We start from the raw sequence: 15,605 nt of genomic DNA on the forward strand, positions 1-15,605 counted from the left end.
GTTGAGTTCTTACTGCTAAAAGACTTGTCTTTTTGCAAGTCATTCGGGCCATATGGCAATGTGAAGAGCCATGAGAACACATACTTTTGGATCTTGAATTTGTTTTGTAAGGAGACTTTCCTGTGATCACATGTCCTTCCTTGACCAGTGTGCTGTCATCCATGACTGTCCTTCCTCGAGGTGCTCCTTCATACGGTAATGTAGTCCAGCCACTCCTATCTCAAATGGATCTTATGATGATAGTGTAGTCCACCCTCTTGAGTTTGACTGTTGCTATCCAATATCTCAAACATCTTATCATGTTTCTTTTTGCTTGTGCTACTCTTCTGATTTTCTCAGAATCTGATGTCCTTATTTTTTGCTCTCCCTCCCTTTCTCTGTTTAGGAACCCTGTTTGGTCTCTCACTCTCTATGTCAAGATTTTCCTTTTTCATCCCTTTCGAGTTCAACCGTGTTTCTTCTGTCTTCTCCATCTCTCTCATTTGACTCCTCTTTTGTCTCACTCTCCTTGAGCCGCTGCTTCTTTTTCTGACATTTTTCATTCTCTCCTGTTGCCCCTTCTCGTACCCCCATTTCCCCTGGCTCTTCCACGCTCCCAATGTGTTGCACCTCTCTTGTGACTGAGTTGGGGAGGTTGAGCCTTCAAAACAGCTGAAGTCTGTTTGTCAGCTTGCTCTGCTTGAGCATTAGGTGGCCATAAGGATATCCTCTCTACTCCTTGTGCTTATTTACTAATTGAGGAGATTTCTACTTGACTAGGGTTTGTAAAGTGGCTCATGTTCGTTGCAAGACCAACTGTGTTACTATTTTTTAGCTTCTGTTGTGGTCCTCGTGTTTGTAGCCTAATATGGCATGGGGTCTTGTTGCCATATTGGCATCTTTATCTTTGTTGAGGATGTGGGCTATTCTTACTCATGTTCCTTTTGTTATCTCTCTTCTTTCATTTCCCTGAGTGATGGTATTTTAAAAAGAAATGAAGAGGAAAATATGATTGGAATTGTTTCTTGGACATCTAATCTGGAACCTTTACGACATTTTGATTATTTGTCCAATATATTCTTTTGTTGACTTATAATCTTTTTTGGAGCATGTTGATGTTGAAATTGATGAAATCATGAAGGCTTATTTCTGCTTTAGTCGCCTTCGAATTTTTTCGCTACTTTTTCTTTCATTTCTTGTTTTGCTTATTTCCTTTTCCTGTTTTTCAGATATTTTTCTGGAGAAATATTTCACATTCATTTTCGAAGTACGCATAAATATCAGTTGTTTATTTTTGTTTGGGACAATCGTAAATTGTCTTAGTAATTGGTCATGGTGCTATTCTTTCTTTGAAAATTTGGAGGTTCAAAGATAGCATTCATGACTTCTGGTTCTCTTCTGCACCTGTAGAGTTCCATTTGCTTGTCTTTTGTACTCTTGCATGGAGATAACTGCTGTCAGATGAACTGATGTTTGTTGTCTCATTTGAGAAACAATGTCAATGGTAGTTTCTTTTAATTCCTTAATGGGCACAATTGCTGTAGTTTTTCTGTTGATCATTGTGCATATGGTGAATATGGTAGCTTACTACTACTTTCATCTCAACTTCATCTTGGTATGATGAACTTCTAGAACTGAGATTATCCATGTGGTATTGTTGTTGTTATTGAATGGTAGGTGAGAGTCAACACCCGCCTTCTCTACCAGCAAACCAAGTTTAATCTTCTGCGGGAAGAGAGTGAGGGTTATGCCAAGCTGGTATGAGCACCATCATTTTACTTTTTTCCTATTAATTGATCTCATCTTTTGGTTGATCTTTACATCTCACTAGGTAGCATTTGTTCTGAGGTTTCAAGGTTTTACGTTTTAATGCTAGTCACTGTACTTTGCATATGATAACAGATTGTCCCAAATGTTGTGTAACTATTACTTTCAGTAATGGACCGTCAGGCCGCACTTGAAACACAGCCATTTCTTTTCTCGTTTAACTTAGGACATATGCCATGATCATACTAATTTTCTTTCTAAATTTTTTGTTTTCATCTAATTTCTTTTTATATGTTATGATCAATAATCACCTTTCTATTAATCTTATCTCTCCTTTCCAAGTGTAAAATTCTGCGATCTTTTGGCGTATTCCTCCTTGGTGGCTTTGTGTTTAATGCAATTGCTTATTTTCCTTTTTGAGTTGGGTTTGAATTTGAATACATAGCTTCAAGGTAAATTTACATTTATATTATATCTTTGGTTGATGAATATTGAGAGTTTTAACATTAATGAGTCTTTCTACCATGGCAGATAATGTAATTTACGTTCAAGCCCAGCTCACGTGGAAGCCACTCCATGTTCCAACTTTGAGATGTGGGTTTGAACTCAAACCTTCATCAAACATCAAGTAGTTTGATGATAACCCAGAGTCTAGTGGAGTTGTCTAATGTAAATGGCTTGTCGGACAATGGGTTGTGTATCTGAGATGGTGATCTTCAATGTTTTGGAAGTCCAGGAAAGTTGAAAAGCTACACCTTCTAGAAGACACCTTATAGGGATTTTTTGGAGGGATATCTGGGGGTGATGAGGACTGCATCCTAAACATGCTTGGTCTCCACGAGGCTTAGTTCCAATGTTGTCAAGATTGGCTCGATACAGTGAGGGCAGGTCCAATCAAATGGACCGGTCCAGATTGGTTCATAGGTTAGACTGCTGAGGTAATTTAATTTAATAAATAATTATAAAAATTAGGAAAAATCCAAAAAATGGAAATCATGAAAAAAAAAGAAAAAACCTGGAAAAGATTAAACAGGTAATTTTTTTTTTTAAGCAACAAACAAACAAATTATTTGAGAGATTTTACATATTTTAAATGCTTTTAAAATTTAAAAACAAAAAATTCATATAGAATCACTCATAATATATATATATATTCCCCCCCCCCCTCTCCAATTTTGCAGTTTAAGGGCTTCTACAATTTTTAAAAGGATTCAAATTTAAAAACAAAAAATGCACTAAAAATTTCAAGAAACAATACCAGGTTTAGATGGAACAAGTGGCCGGATTTTGCCCTTAGGTCCTCAGTTCTTTAGGTTTAGACAAGTGGCCGGATTTTGCCCTAAGGTCCTCAGTTCTTTAGGTTGTGAGAGAGAGAGAGAGAGAGAGAGAGAGAGAGAGAGAGAGAGAGAGAGAGAGAGAGAGAGAGAGAGAGCAAGTCCTCTCTCTCTCCAAAAGGATTTTTTATACACCAAATGAATCCCTCTCTCTCCAAAAGGCTTTTTATAGCCCAAAAGAGAGAGAGAGAGAGAGAGAGAGAGAGAGAGAGAGCAAGTCCTCTCTCTCTCCAGAAGGATTTTTTATACACCAAATGAATCCCTCTCTCTCCAAAAGGCTTTTTATACCCCAAAAGAGAGAGAGAGAGAGAGAGAGAGAGAGAGAGAGAGAGAGAGAGAGCAAATCCTCTCTCTCTCCAAAAGGATTTTTTATACACCGAATGAATCCCTCTCTCTCCAAAAGGCTTTTTATACCCCAAATGAATCCTTGTTTCCTTCTTTTACACCTATACAAACACTGAAAACGCCATAAAACCTCTCCTTAGAACTTCTTTTATTTAAAAAAAATGGAAAAAAAGTGAAAAACTCTACTTTTTTATGGCCGGCCAGTCTAGCTGTTCATGACCAGTTTTTGATGGACCGGTTGGTCCAAGGACTTGACTGGATCGGGCAAGTACCAGTTGATCGGTTCCTGGTTTGAACTGCTTGTCCGATTTGATTCTTACAACATTGTTTAGTTCTGACTGGTGTTTGAAAGTCATCGATCCGAGTAGGAAATCTTCGATCCGGATCGGGAATCGTTGGAGACGGTGTCGGACGGTACATATAATATAATATATCCAATTCAAATGTTGAAATGGCTTAGTGGCTATCTTTTATAGTTACTTGGCTCCACGGCATAGGTTCAAACTTCCTCAAACACAACATGTTTTAGCTATTTTTTTATAGCCTGTTGATGTTTATGTGGCCCTGTCCTTTTTTTGAGGAGTCCGAAAATAAATGCATGAAATGCGGGAAATCGATCCATGAACCTTGTGCAAAGCATCACAACTACTAGCCATGAAGCTAATTCAGGTTTATTGAATGAAACTCCTGCGCTATATGTTACGTAGTTACTTGTTTGTTTATTTTTATTTTACTTTTGCCAGATTGCCTATCTGGTAAGGGATGGTATGTCTGGAGAGGTAGTGGGAAGAGAGCTAGAGAGATGGATTTTGGTTGGTGTAAAGGCAGAAGACGCCTTGGTGAAAGGATATTTGTCTTTTAAATATGCGAAGGGGTAAAAAGTAGAATGTTTAGCAGATAGGGATGTAGAGGTGGAGGAACTATGGAAGGTGGGATGGTGCCTATGTGTGTGGGGAGTCATTGATAGATGGATTTATCGCTCTCTATAAGAGGATAAATATTACCAATTCTTCATAATTTCATATTTTGACAACAAAGAAATGTATTATCAATCTCTTTTCTCATAATTCTTCAAGTACGTTACATGAGGGAAGTGGTGGGCTGTTTCTTTTTGACTATGCCAAAGGGATGTGGATCACTAATTGGAGAAAGGAGGTCGATTTTTTTTTCTTATTTTTTTGGGAGGGGGTGGGGGTTAGTGTGTGTGTGTGCGCGTTTGTGTATGTCTATTGTATGAAGTTGTTTCCATGTCTTGCTGTTATGGTTTTGTCTTGTGTATACATTTATCAGCTCTGATTTTGTGTACTATTTTCCCCATCTCTATTTTTGAACCTTGTCTTTAATACATCCTTTTCCTTTGATACTTGCTTATGCTTTCGTTATTTGAGTAAATCGTATATATTATCATGTCTTATTGATGACTTGTTCAATTATTCATAATGCGCATTACTGGGATTCTTTGGCCTATTTGCAGTTGCAGAAGCATGTGAGTGTAAGAATTTACTTCAGGTGAAACTTATGTTTGTTAATAAATTGGTCAGATGCTACGATTATACCATAAAGCATTGATAATGAGTCTTTTGTTCTTAATTGTTTCTTCTATTGGAGCTTGTGTAAGATCCCATGGTTAGATGCACAGTAATCTTTATGCTTTCATGGTCTTGAATAATTTTCAGATTCTTTTCATTATCCAGTGATGGGTTTAAACTTTTATTGGTTGTTAAGTGTGGCTCTCCTTACCTTCTGGAGCTTTGGATTTTGTAGGTAACTCTGCTCTGTCAAGTTGGTCCAGAGACTTCTACACGGAAAACATCAGATGCAGTTATCAGCTCTTTAAAGGTTTTCTTCACACTTTGTTTTTTTAAGTGGATGGAGTTTATTTCATACCCTTCTCAACATTGACTTTATTTTATTTTATTACCAGTCTTTAATTGGGCATTTTGATCTGGATCCAAATCGTGTTTTTGATGTTGTAAGTCTCCCCATACCTTTGGATTTTTGTTTTTATATTATTGTTTGGTTAACTTTCCATTTAGCATTAGCTGTAGTTTTCTTTATTTGGAAGTCAATGGTCTCCACCTTTTCTCTTGAGTGATGTCAAGGAAATAAGTGCAAAATCTTCATTGAGGATGACTAAAAAGAATTATCGACTGTATCTGAAAGTCGATGGATCTTATGTTTCGCTTGTATTTTCTATCAGCTGTTTGACAATGTTATGACCTGGGGTCGACTTGTCTCGTCTGAGGTGCTGCTGCTTTCGTGATAGCAGGTCTTGGAGTGCTTTGAGCTGCAACCTGACAACACTATCTTCTTTGACCTTATACCCATATTTCCAAAGGTAATGGAGATTAATCTGATCATTATTAAGTCTTCTTTAAGATATGGCACTTTTAACAGGGTCTCTTTGAGTTGCTATGAACTTGGATAGTAACGAGTGCTAGTTTTTCCTTTTCTGTTAGTCACATGCTTCTCAAATCCTGGGATTCAAGTTCCAGTACTACCAGCGTATGGAAGTTAATGATCCTGTGCCCCATGGGCTATACAGACTTGCGGCGGTGCTTGTTAAATCAGAGTTTATAGATCTTGATAGCATGTGAGTTTCCTGAAAGCTGCTTTTCAGTTGACTGATTTTTATTTGTTTTAGTCTTGGTTATGTTTTAGCTTTCGGCTGATCTTCCTGCTAGTATGCTTTTGGAATGGCATCTCATGTCCTTGTTTCTCATGTTTCTAAGAGTTCCCCTTTGTTTGCCTAAAACATATTTTATGTTGAAAGTTGGCACACAGTTTATTGATTGTCATTCAAATAGAAAAATCAATTTTCGTATGTTTCGCCTGATGAGTATGGTGCTCTGTGCAAATTGATGATGATGCTCTGTGCAAAATTTCAGGATTTCTGAATGTGTTATTCTAATCTGTTATTCTCTTGGTTCTTGCCAAGTGCTAATCCTCGCATGTGGCAAATGTGGATCAAAAGATGATATTGGTTACTGTAGATTCCGCACTTGCAGAATTCCTGTTCTCTAATAAGTTGTAGTTGGGTCCACTTTTTAAAGGAACTTTAACCCTGGATTTTTCACTGAACCATTTACAAGTACCAATGGAAGTTACATGTGTCATTGAAGGGATCTTGGTGCTGGGCAGGTTGGATCCGGCACATGGTACCCCTGATGGATGGATATAAAACTTTGAAGTGTGCCTTCTGGATATTACAACATTCTTGGTGGTGCATCCCACTCAATTGGCGAACTGCATTGTTTAATTCTCAATTTGATATTCAATTGCAAAGTAATCTGAAGTCACAATATGGCGGTCCAAATGCTTATTATTTTCCATAGAAGTGATTTTAGCGGCATTTGTGATTAAGAAGGGAATATATTACTGCAGCCATGCTTTGCTATCTATTGAATAAGGAGTGAAGAGTTTGCTAAACTAAGTCCAATGATACTTTATGAGATGCAATGTCCACACAGAAGCTTAATGCATTGAGGAATGGGTTCTGTTTGCTATCGATTTGAGTGGCTGGATGTGAGTAAGGTTGCCTCAATGAAGTGCATTGATATTGTACTGTATCTCTTGATAGGTTATTGCTGCTGGAGATGGAATTTAATGTTATCACTATGTTAAATTATGAATTGACAGAAATTACATGGAATCCATAAGGAGGGTGTTTGTTTTGGTCTTATGTTTGGAGCATATAAATGATTATTGCCTCAAGACTGTTGAAAACTGCAACTTTGGTATATTATAGGGATGGAATTTCATCACAAACACTACTGCATCTTGCTGCTTAAAAAATGTCAGTGCAGCATGAAACCTTGGTTATTGTTGAGAAAGGCATGTGAAGGTAGAACATGAATTACAGAAGATCCTAGGCATTCCTTTTGGGAGTATATGTGTTGGTGTCATGTTTGGAGCATGCAAATGTTTATTCCTTCAAGTGACTGGTGATAATTGCAACTTTGATAACAATGTAAGGGTTGTCTTTCCTTGGGAACTCTCATTGCATCTTACAGTTATTGCACTGCTTGAAGAATATGTCAATGCAGCAGGAAACCTTGGTCATTGTTGAGTAAGGCATGTGAATGAAAGTATGCATGAGCTTCTGTGACAATGGAGTATGACGATGGAGTATTCAGTTTATGTGATGCACCTGGAAGCAGCTGCTCTCTTGACTGTTTTTGGTCATAACATGTACCATCCATATTGCTGTGCTGTTGAGGCATACAAGGCGAGTTCCATTTGTTTTTGAATGTTGATCTTCTTTCTGGCATTTTAATTTACCAAGATTCATCTTGTATTTTGCACGCACTCAAGGATTTGTGTACATGGCTATTCATTCCCTATGGTTTCTCTGCCAGCTAGTATTTCCAGTAACAGGTGAAAACACTTCTCTTGGGTTATAACGTGTTATTATCCTGTGAAGTAAATGTTGAGTGTTGAGTAATGATTTAGATGTGAATTGCTATAGGATGTTTGGGCTTTTGATGGTGCTTGTTGTCTTCTTTTGCTTCTCCCCCTTGTCCCCCTCCAACCCCTGCCCACTCTTCCCACTCTTGGTATGATGTTTTATATTTTGGAGGAATTTATGCAATGGGTCATGAACCTTCTTCTTTATTCGCTCCAACAAATTTGATTAATTATAGGTTATAAACTACTTTGGAGTTTATTCATCATGCAGTTAATTTCACTGACTTGTGTATAGCTGATGGACAAAAACTTCATTGTAATTCATTCATCATCCTGATAACCTCTAAATGAGTTGTGCTAGTGTAATTCATATGGCCTTAGATCAATGCTAGCAAGGTACTTGTCTATTGTATAATTATTGGTCATGATAAGTTGAGGATAAATTTTTTGTGATTGTGTACTTGTAGTAGGAAATAGTGGCACATTTATATTCAATTGTATTATGAGTAACTTGAGTTTTGAATGCTGTACAGTATTACAAGAGGAGAAAGATTAATGCGGGGCTCAGGTCCACTTGTTTTGGATGTGTGCGTGTTGGCTGGGTTCCCCTTTATGTGTATGTGTGTGTGTGTGTTTAGGGGTGTGTGTGAGCCTGCACATACGTGCATGTGTGTGCTTGTGCATGCATGTGCACATGTGTGTGTTGGGGTGTGGTTGTTAAGGTGACAGAGAATCATTGGCATGGGGTTATTGAGGGTACATGTGGTCTGAGTCTGGAACAGTGTGTTAGGATATCAAAATCTTATATTGGGGTGTGGGAAGTGAGTTGGGCCAAAACTTAGAGAAGGTTGTTTTGCATAGATTTGGAGATAATAGTGTGGTTTTTTGTGCGTACCCATGTTTCCCGGAATCATCCACTCTAGGTGGTAATTCCACTCCAGAATCTCATTCTGTTGCTCCTGACAAGGGATCTTTATCGAATTTCCATTTAACTTAGTATTCTTGCTCTCTGCTATTTAGGAATCTCAAACCTAAGTTACTTGGATCTAGATTCCACAATATCAAATCCCATGGTTCATAGATGCACTGAACCGTGATTCCTTCATTATGGGATCAAAGTTTTGATATCATGGAAATGAGATTCAAATTCAAACATCTAGAGTTGTAGAATGATAGTTACTTAAGAATGATACAACAAAGAAACTATTGTATGGTTTTATTGTTACAGAAATTAATATAAGGGTTATAAAATGATTTCAATAATATTATTCCATGCTTAATTTTTTTTAAGCATTATTTGAAACATTCAATTTTTTAAAATTTATCATTACTTAATGTAAAATTTGTACTTTCTTTATTCAATAGAGAAGGGTGGGTGCCTAGAAACTCTACTTAATCCCAATCCTAAATTCCTAATAATGGGGAAACCATAACAAATGACTTAAATTCTTGAACTCATGAATTAATGATACTTGCAAAGAAACCAAGTTTGAGGAAGGTGCGAAACTCAATAAGGCTCCTTCACGGATATGGCATTTGGTCATTGGGGTTTGGGAAAGATATTTAGGGTCCATGGTAGTATGTTTGCATGAAGTAGTTAAGATTGATGGCCAGGAAATACCACAAAGTGCGCACTTTCGATATCTTGGGTCGATTATCCAAGAAATTGAAGAGATTGAGGAAGATGTTGCACATAAAATTAGTGCTGGGTGGGTTAAGTGGAGATGTGCAAATGGAATTTTATGTGATCTCTACACATCAATGAAGTTGAAGGGCAAGTTCTATAGGACAGCTGTGAGACTAGCTTTGCTCTATGAGGCGGAATGTTGGGCAGTCAAAAAACAATATTCCCATAGAATGTGTAGCGGAGATGGGGATGTTGAGATAGATGTGTGGCAAGACAAGAAAGGATAAAATTCAAAATGAATACATGCGGAAAAATTTAGGTGTGGCACATATAGGTTGATAATATGAGAGAAAGTAGACTTTGGTGGGCTGGTCATGTATAGTGTAAACCCAGTACAACACCCTTAGGAGGTGCGAGTTTGTTCAAGTGGAAGGCTCAAAAAGGGCAAGGGGTAAGTCCAAAAGGACATGGTTGGAAGTAGTGAGAAAGGATGTAGGGACTTATTGCCTCACTGAGGGTATGACTCAGATAGAGCCAAATGGCAGACCGGGATTTGTGTAGCCGATCTCAATTAGTTGGGAAAAGGCTTTGTCGACGACGATGAGGACGATGGTAGTATGTCTGCACATGGGGTCATTGAGTAATGGGGTTGGGGAATAGGAGGTTTGAGTAGATTTATAGGCTTGGCATGCCGTTGATAGGGAATGAAAGCAAGCTAGGGCTTTAGGTGGCCCTACCTATGCCTGGGTATATGACTGTTGGCCCAAACTTCTGATGCCTTAATGTTAATTGTGGATAACCAGGCATTTGCTATTCCTTGATCTTGTGGTTGATCACAATGAAGTCTTCTATGAGCCCTTAGGTTCTGTTATTTACATAATGTGGCTCTGGCTAGTTTTGGGAGTGCTTGTTTAGGTGTAGGGAGGAAGATATCCTAGTTGTGCAGTCTAGACTTTAGCCAATGTTCTCTATGTTTTGATGGATGACATTCTATTTCAGTTTTTCCTTTTCTTTCATTGTTTGTGATTTATAATTTCTTCTAGCATGATGTAGTGGAATTTCCTTGTGAAATAACCAATCTGCAGTTCCTCTCGATTGTCTGTCTTCCATACCATTTTCAGATTCAATTACTTACTTTAATCACTCATATGACATAATTATTAGGGATGTCAAGTTTATCGGCCATTAAAGCATTTTCTTTTGTGAGATCTTTGTATGCTTAGTTAGTTCTAGGATTGTGATCTCCACTGAGTCTTTCTACTGTACCACTGTTTACACCTATTCTTTGTGTTGCATCTTTGAGTTTTGGATTTGTGGGTATATCCAGTTGGGGTAGGTTTTTTTTTGCCTTTTTTTTTATTGTGGGGGAGGAGAGGGCAGGGAATCATCTTTCGTTTTTGAGAATTGCCTGATCATTGATAAACTAAAGGGGTATACATCAAGTTGCTTCAGATGAAGGTTTTGTATGATATATCATTTTACGATGCCAGTTCTGTTTATCACTTTATATCTCTGACTATAGAATGTTTGTCTCTCAGATGTGCACACTTACTGCCAAAGGATGAAGAGGCATTTGAGCTCTACGAGACTTTCTCAACAAAACAATTTGAAGAGGTACATAACCTTAAAAGAGAAAACACTTATTCAGAAAACTTATGATAGAAATGTGGATGCTGGAGTTAAAGTAGCCAAATCTGGGGATGTACAGTTTTAACCATGTCATGGGTAATGGAACCATAACTTCAAGCCATGTAGGCCGTGGGGTGTCTTGGCAATTCAAAGTAACTAGATCGTAACTTGCCTTAATGTGAAAAAACGTTTTCCAATGATGGTATCATTTATTTATTTATATATATTATCTTGTAAGCAGTGTTCAGAAAGAAGGATTCGGCCACTTAGATGGGTGCCTAGAGACTTAGGCGGCGTATACAGAAGGGCGGGGGTTCCACGCCCCAAGTATGATTGCTTGGGGACACTGTACTACCACATGGCCACCTTGGCGTTACTGAATTGAGTAAACATTATTTTAATATATAGGTCTAATTTATTTAAAAATAGGAAAATAACAAATAAAGGTGGTCGTTGGGGTTTGGTCTCATTACCTCTTGAGTAGTGCTAAACAAGGAAAGAGCTAACCCTCGCTATGATGTTATATGGTAGGTATAAGCTTAAAAGCAGTTAATTTATGTTATTCAAACTATTGATTGTACGGACGTGTTGGGAAGTACTGGCATTTTAGCCTTTGAGTACTAGATATTCCAACACGTACTAAATGCCGACACACTTGTCGGTATCTATGGAACACTACATGAGTCATTCCCTCCCTTGTATAATTCTTCTTCCCTAGTCCTCCCTGAATTTGCTGCCTCCTTGTGCTCCCTCACGCTCTTCAACCTCTTTCTTTGTGATTGGGATCTGTTGGCCTGTATGAGGCTCAATTGGCTCCCAGAAGCCTCTCGAATTTGGCTCCAGGTCAAGTGCTCTCCAAGGAGTACTGGATCTCTCCACCTTCAACCAACCACTTGCACATATCATCTATATGTCTCGCAACAATGGGATTGATTACATTGTGATCTAGATAATGGTCCTTCAGCTTTGAATTATACTAAACAAAAACAAAGTTGTTCAGTATTTTCTGCTGAAGCCTATTTCCCTTTTTTGTATGTATCTGTTGGATAATGCATGAATGCATGATTAGAACTTAAAAAATAAAAAAACGTTATGGGATGCTTGATACCTCACTCATGAGTTTTTGTAACTACATATTGTATATCCTAATTTATACTGTTATCCATTTTCAAAAAAAAGAAAGAGAGAAGGGTTAGTGGGAGACTAGGTAACTAGAATAAATGCAAAATGAGTTGTAGTTAAGAAATTACCAACTCAAAGGTGCTAAAATCTCGTTTTCAACCAGATGAACTGGATGCTAATCTAGTATACATACAACCATCTTCTGCAAGTCATGAGCACTTGCTCGATGATTGGTCCACCATGAACCTGCATTACAATATTACACATAAATAAATAGATTATATAGTCATATTTAGAAACCTTATAAGTTAGAACTAGGTACTCAAATCACAAATTCACAATGAAGAAGCCAATTTTAAAATTACGGGGAAAGATTTTTTCTCTCTGCCTTATTTCTAGTTTCATTCCAACTGAGCCCATTGATTATCTATACACGCCTAGATCCCTAGATACTTGGTTTTGGTCTTCTATACTAGTGTTGAGTCTCACTAGGCACGTGTCAGTTACATAAATGTACCAAGCCATAGTATCAATCTAAGGATTATCATGGAAATTAGCAGGCTTGAGGTATGGGGGGGAGGGGTTGTCTAGTTGTGAGCTTCATTTCTTTCCATACAATTTTCAAAATAGGAGAATACCCCTCTTCATTATAGACAAAATTCCTTCTAGTATCCTCCTTGGGAACCTACGTTGATGGGGGGAGGGTTCTCTAGTTGTGAGTTTCATTTCTTTCCAATACAATTTTGAAAATAGGAGAATACTCGTCTTCATTATAGACAAAATTCCTTCTAGTGTCCTCCTAGGCAACCTCAATTGTCCGGTAAGTGTGACCCATAAGTGGCCCATTCTCACCATCCACAAGGCGCAAAATCTAAATTAACGGGTCAAAAGCTTGGAGGGCATTGTGAACCCCATGCTAAAACCTGGTTCTCTTCCCACTTGTAGTTTCGGCCCACTTACTTTGAACTGACTCTTACATGATACAAACATGACCATGAGCTTGTCTTTATGGGCCAAAATAGATTTTAACATATAGGAGGTGACAAATCTAGCCACTCAGATTTCACCGAGTCCCTCCTATCTGTATACTTCCTCATCATGGCCAATTTTGCAATGCAAACATGTGTCGTTTCCTCATCTCCTAAACTATCGCACTGCTTACATTATGGCTTGGAAGGTCTTTAAGGTAGCGGCATTGAATGAGATGCTGCCATGAGAATCTATTTTAGTACGTACTGATCTTTCTTCCTCAAATGAAAATTTTGGGGAAGGGGAGAGGAGGGGTGGTAAGAAGCTATGACCCCTTTGCTCGAGCCTTCTCAGTCCAATTTCTACTGGCTTATTGCTAGTCCCCTTTCCGGGGATGTATTTCTTCCTTTTCTCTCTCCCCAAGTCTTAACTGACCTGGTGGTGTCTTCCATTCCCCCCCCTCCCCCGGGCAGGTGATTCTTCCTTCTTTCTTTGGCAACCTTGCAAATGCTCCAGCATTTTCTCCTAACTTTTGTAGGGATTTGAGTGCATGATGCCCCTTTAATAGCTTTTCTTATAAAAATTATATTCAATCTTATCCTTGTCATTTGAATTGGGGGATGATCCATATCATGTTTATTAGAACTTGAAGAAGGCATTGTCACCTTCTAAGTTCAACAACCAACCGCCAAAATCCTGAACAATGTACAAAACCAACTTGAATACGTATTATTTATATCTTGGGTCATTAGAAATCAAACTCATGTTGAATAATGTAACTAAATTATAAAAACCATTGTAACCAAAATCAAATATCTGGTAAAGTAACTCACATTGTAAAAATGTTTATGTTAATTGACTGAATAAAATCACAAATCAAGCCCATTGCTGAATATCAAGAAGGCAAGAAGAAATACTTATTAATTTAATCCTAAGCCTTCGTCATCATTCAACCCTTATTCCAACTATTTGGAGTCGTTTTAATTTACTCCTAAGTGTTAATGAAAAACTTAAGATTTAAGAATTTACTATTTACTTATTTATTATTTAGTGACTTACAACATTAAATAAGTTAGTCTAGGGCACAACACTAATGTAAATGTTGAAAAAGTAAAGTTACCCGACTTAGAGTAATATTTCCGAATTTACAAAATCAAAACTATAAAAAAAGTCAAGAAATGATAAACCAAATACTTAACTATTTAAATAGTCATTAATGCAACACCAAATATTAAGGAGTAGTCATCTAGAAACTTAAAAGGAGTAATAAAGTACTAAAAAAACACATTATTGTCCATTTTCAATCTTTAGGACAATTTAAGGACCAATAAAATGGAGGAAAATCCATTTGGTTTGAGTTTAATGACATTTTTAGTAAGATTGGTTACCCAGTTGTTATAAGATGGCAATAAATTAAAACCGAAACGCACTTTAGAAATATTTGCCAAATATCCCAATTTCCAAGCCAAACTTGAAAAAAAAAGAACAAAAACCAAGTAAGGAAAAAAACCAAAACCAAATAGTCACATAAATACTATACCCTGAACGAAAAATTTAAATATACTAACCTCTCAATACCCAGTCAATCTTTAGCTAGAATCAGTTACTGTCGGCTGCCAAAAGGTCTCTTTTGCAACCGCTTCAAACCACAAAAAATGTCGGACTAATTGATTTTCGATTTCACAAGAAATTGAAAAGTTCAATTTTTTTTTCGATCTTCAAAAAAAATTCAAAATATCAATTTTAGTTGAGTTATTAGTTTATTACTCACTCAAGAATGGTTAATAATGTTTTGAGGGGCCTTTAAAACCCATTTGCCCCCTTTAAGGCATGCTCTTTTTTTCCCTAGGCTAATGGCTCTTTTCTGCCCTCGGCCAACAGTTATTGAGGCGCCGCCTAGGTGCGGGCTAGTTCGTGGATTGGGCATTGGGTGCCTAGGCCAATGGCTGCATATCCCATTTGGGCCTTGAATTTTCGAACAATGCTTGTTAAAATAGTTGTTGTACCACTTTCTTACCAATCCCAAAAGAAAGGGGAATTTTTTTTTTTTCTTGTAGCTTTCTTCTTTTCTACTTATCCTGAATACTGCAGAACTATGAAAGTTTACTTAAACAGTTTGGTTGTCTTCCCTTGTTGAAAAGCGTCCTTTTGAGTTTGCAAGCTATATGTGATATCTTTCTCACATGGTAGATTGTTCTTGCAGGCTAACAAAATAGGCAAAATAAATCTTGCTGCCATAGGGAAGGAGTTGATGGATGATGAGAAACAAGGGGATGTTACAATAGATCTTTTTACTGCCTTGGACATGGAGAATGAAGCTGTTGCAGAGCGATCTCCTGAACTTGAAAAAAATCAGTACTTGGGGCTACTTAATGGGTTCCTTGATGTGGATGACTGGTATTCTTTCTTTCTTTCTTTGTTTTTGT

The 15,605-nt window shown here is 37.5% G+C and overlaps 1 protein-coding gene across 11 annotated transcripts in view; it reads left to right on the plus strand.

Annotated features, from left to right (window-relative positions):
• The window catches only part of THO2, an 87,082-nt gene that overhangs the window by 27,221 nt on the left and 44,256 nt on the right, over nucleotides 1-15,605 (plus strand). For 3 of the 11 annotated variants that reach the window (XM_088864596.1, XM_020662350.2, XM_088864595.1), the window contains 7 exons: nucleotides 1,657-1,737; nucleotides 5,190-5,264; nucleotides 5,350-5,397; nucleotides 5,692-5,763; nucleotides 5,885-6,018; nucleotides 10,998-11,073; nucleotides 15,383-15,576. In XM_088864596.1, the coding sequence (XP_088720722.1) occupies nucleotides 1,657-1,737; nucleotides 5,190-5,264; nucleotides 5,350-5,397; nucleotides 5,692-5,763; nucleotides 5,885-6,018; nucleotides 10,998-11,073; nucleotides 15,383-15,576 (680 nt within the window). Of the gene's footprint in view, nucleotides 1-1,656; nucleotides 1,738-4,030; nucleotides 4,095-4,899; nucleotides 4,935-5,189; nucleotides 5,265-5,349; nucleotides 5,398-5,691; nucleotides 5,764-5,884; nucleotides 6,019-7,016; nucleotides 7,396-7,471; nucleotides 7,654-7,752; nucleotides 7,803-10,997; nucleotides 11,074-15,382; nucleotides 15,577-15,605 lie in introns of those variants that run through there. The other 8 variants (XM_088864597.1, XM_011631105.3, XM_020662360.2 and 5 more) reach the window with 7 other exon arrangements.

This window comes from Amborella trichopoda, chromosome 4 (genome assembly GCF_054954075.1).
Source record: "Amborella trichopoda isolate Santa Cruz 75 chromosome 4, AtrichopodaSantaCruz75HAP2 v2.0, whole genome shotgun sequence".
Classification (NCBI taxonomy): Eukaryota; Viridiplantae; Streptophyta; class Magnoliopsida; order Amborellales; family Amborellaceae; genus Amborella; species Amborella trichopoda.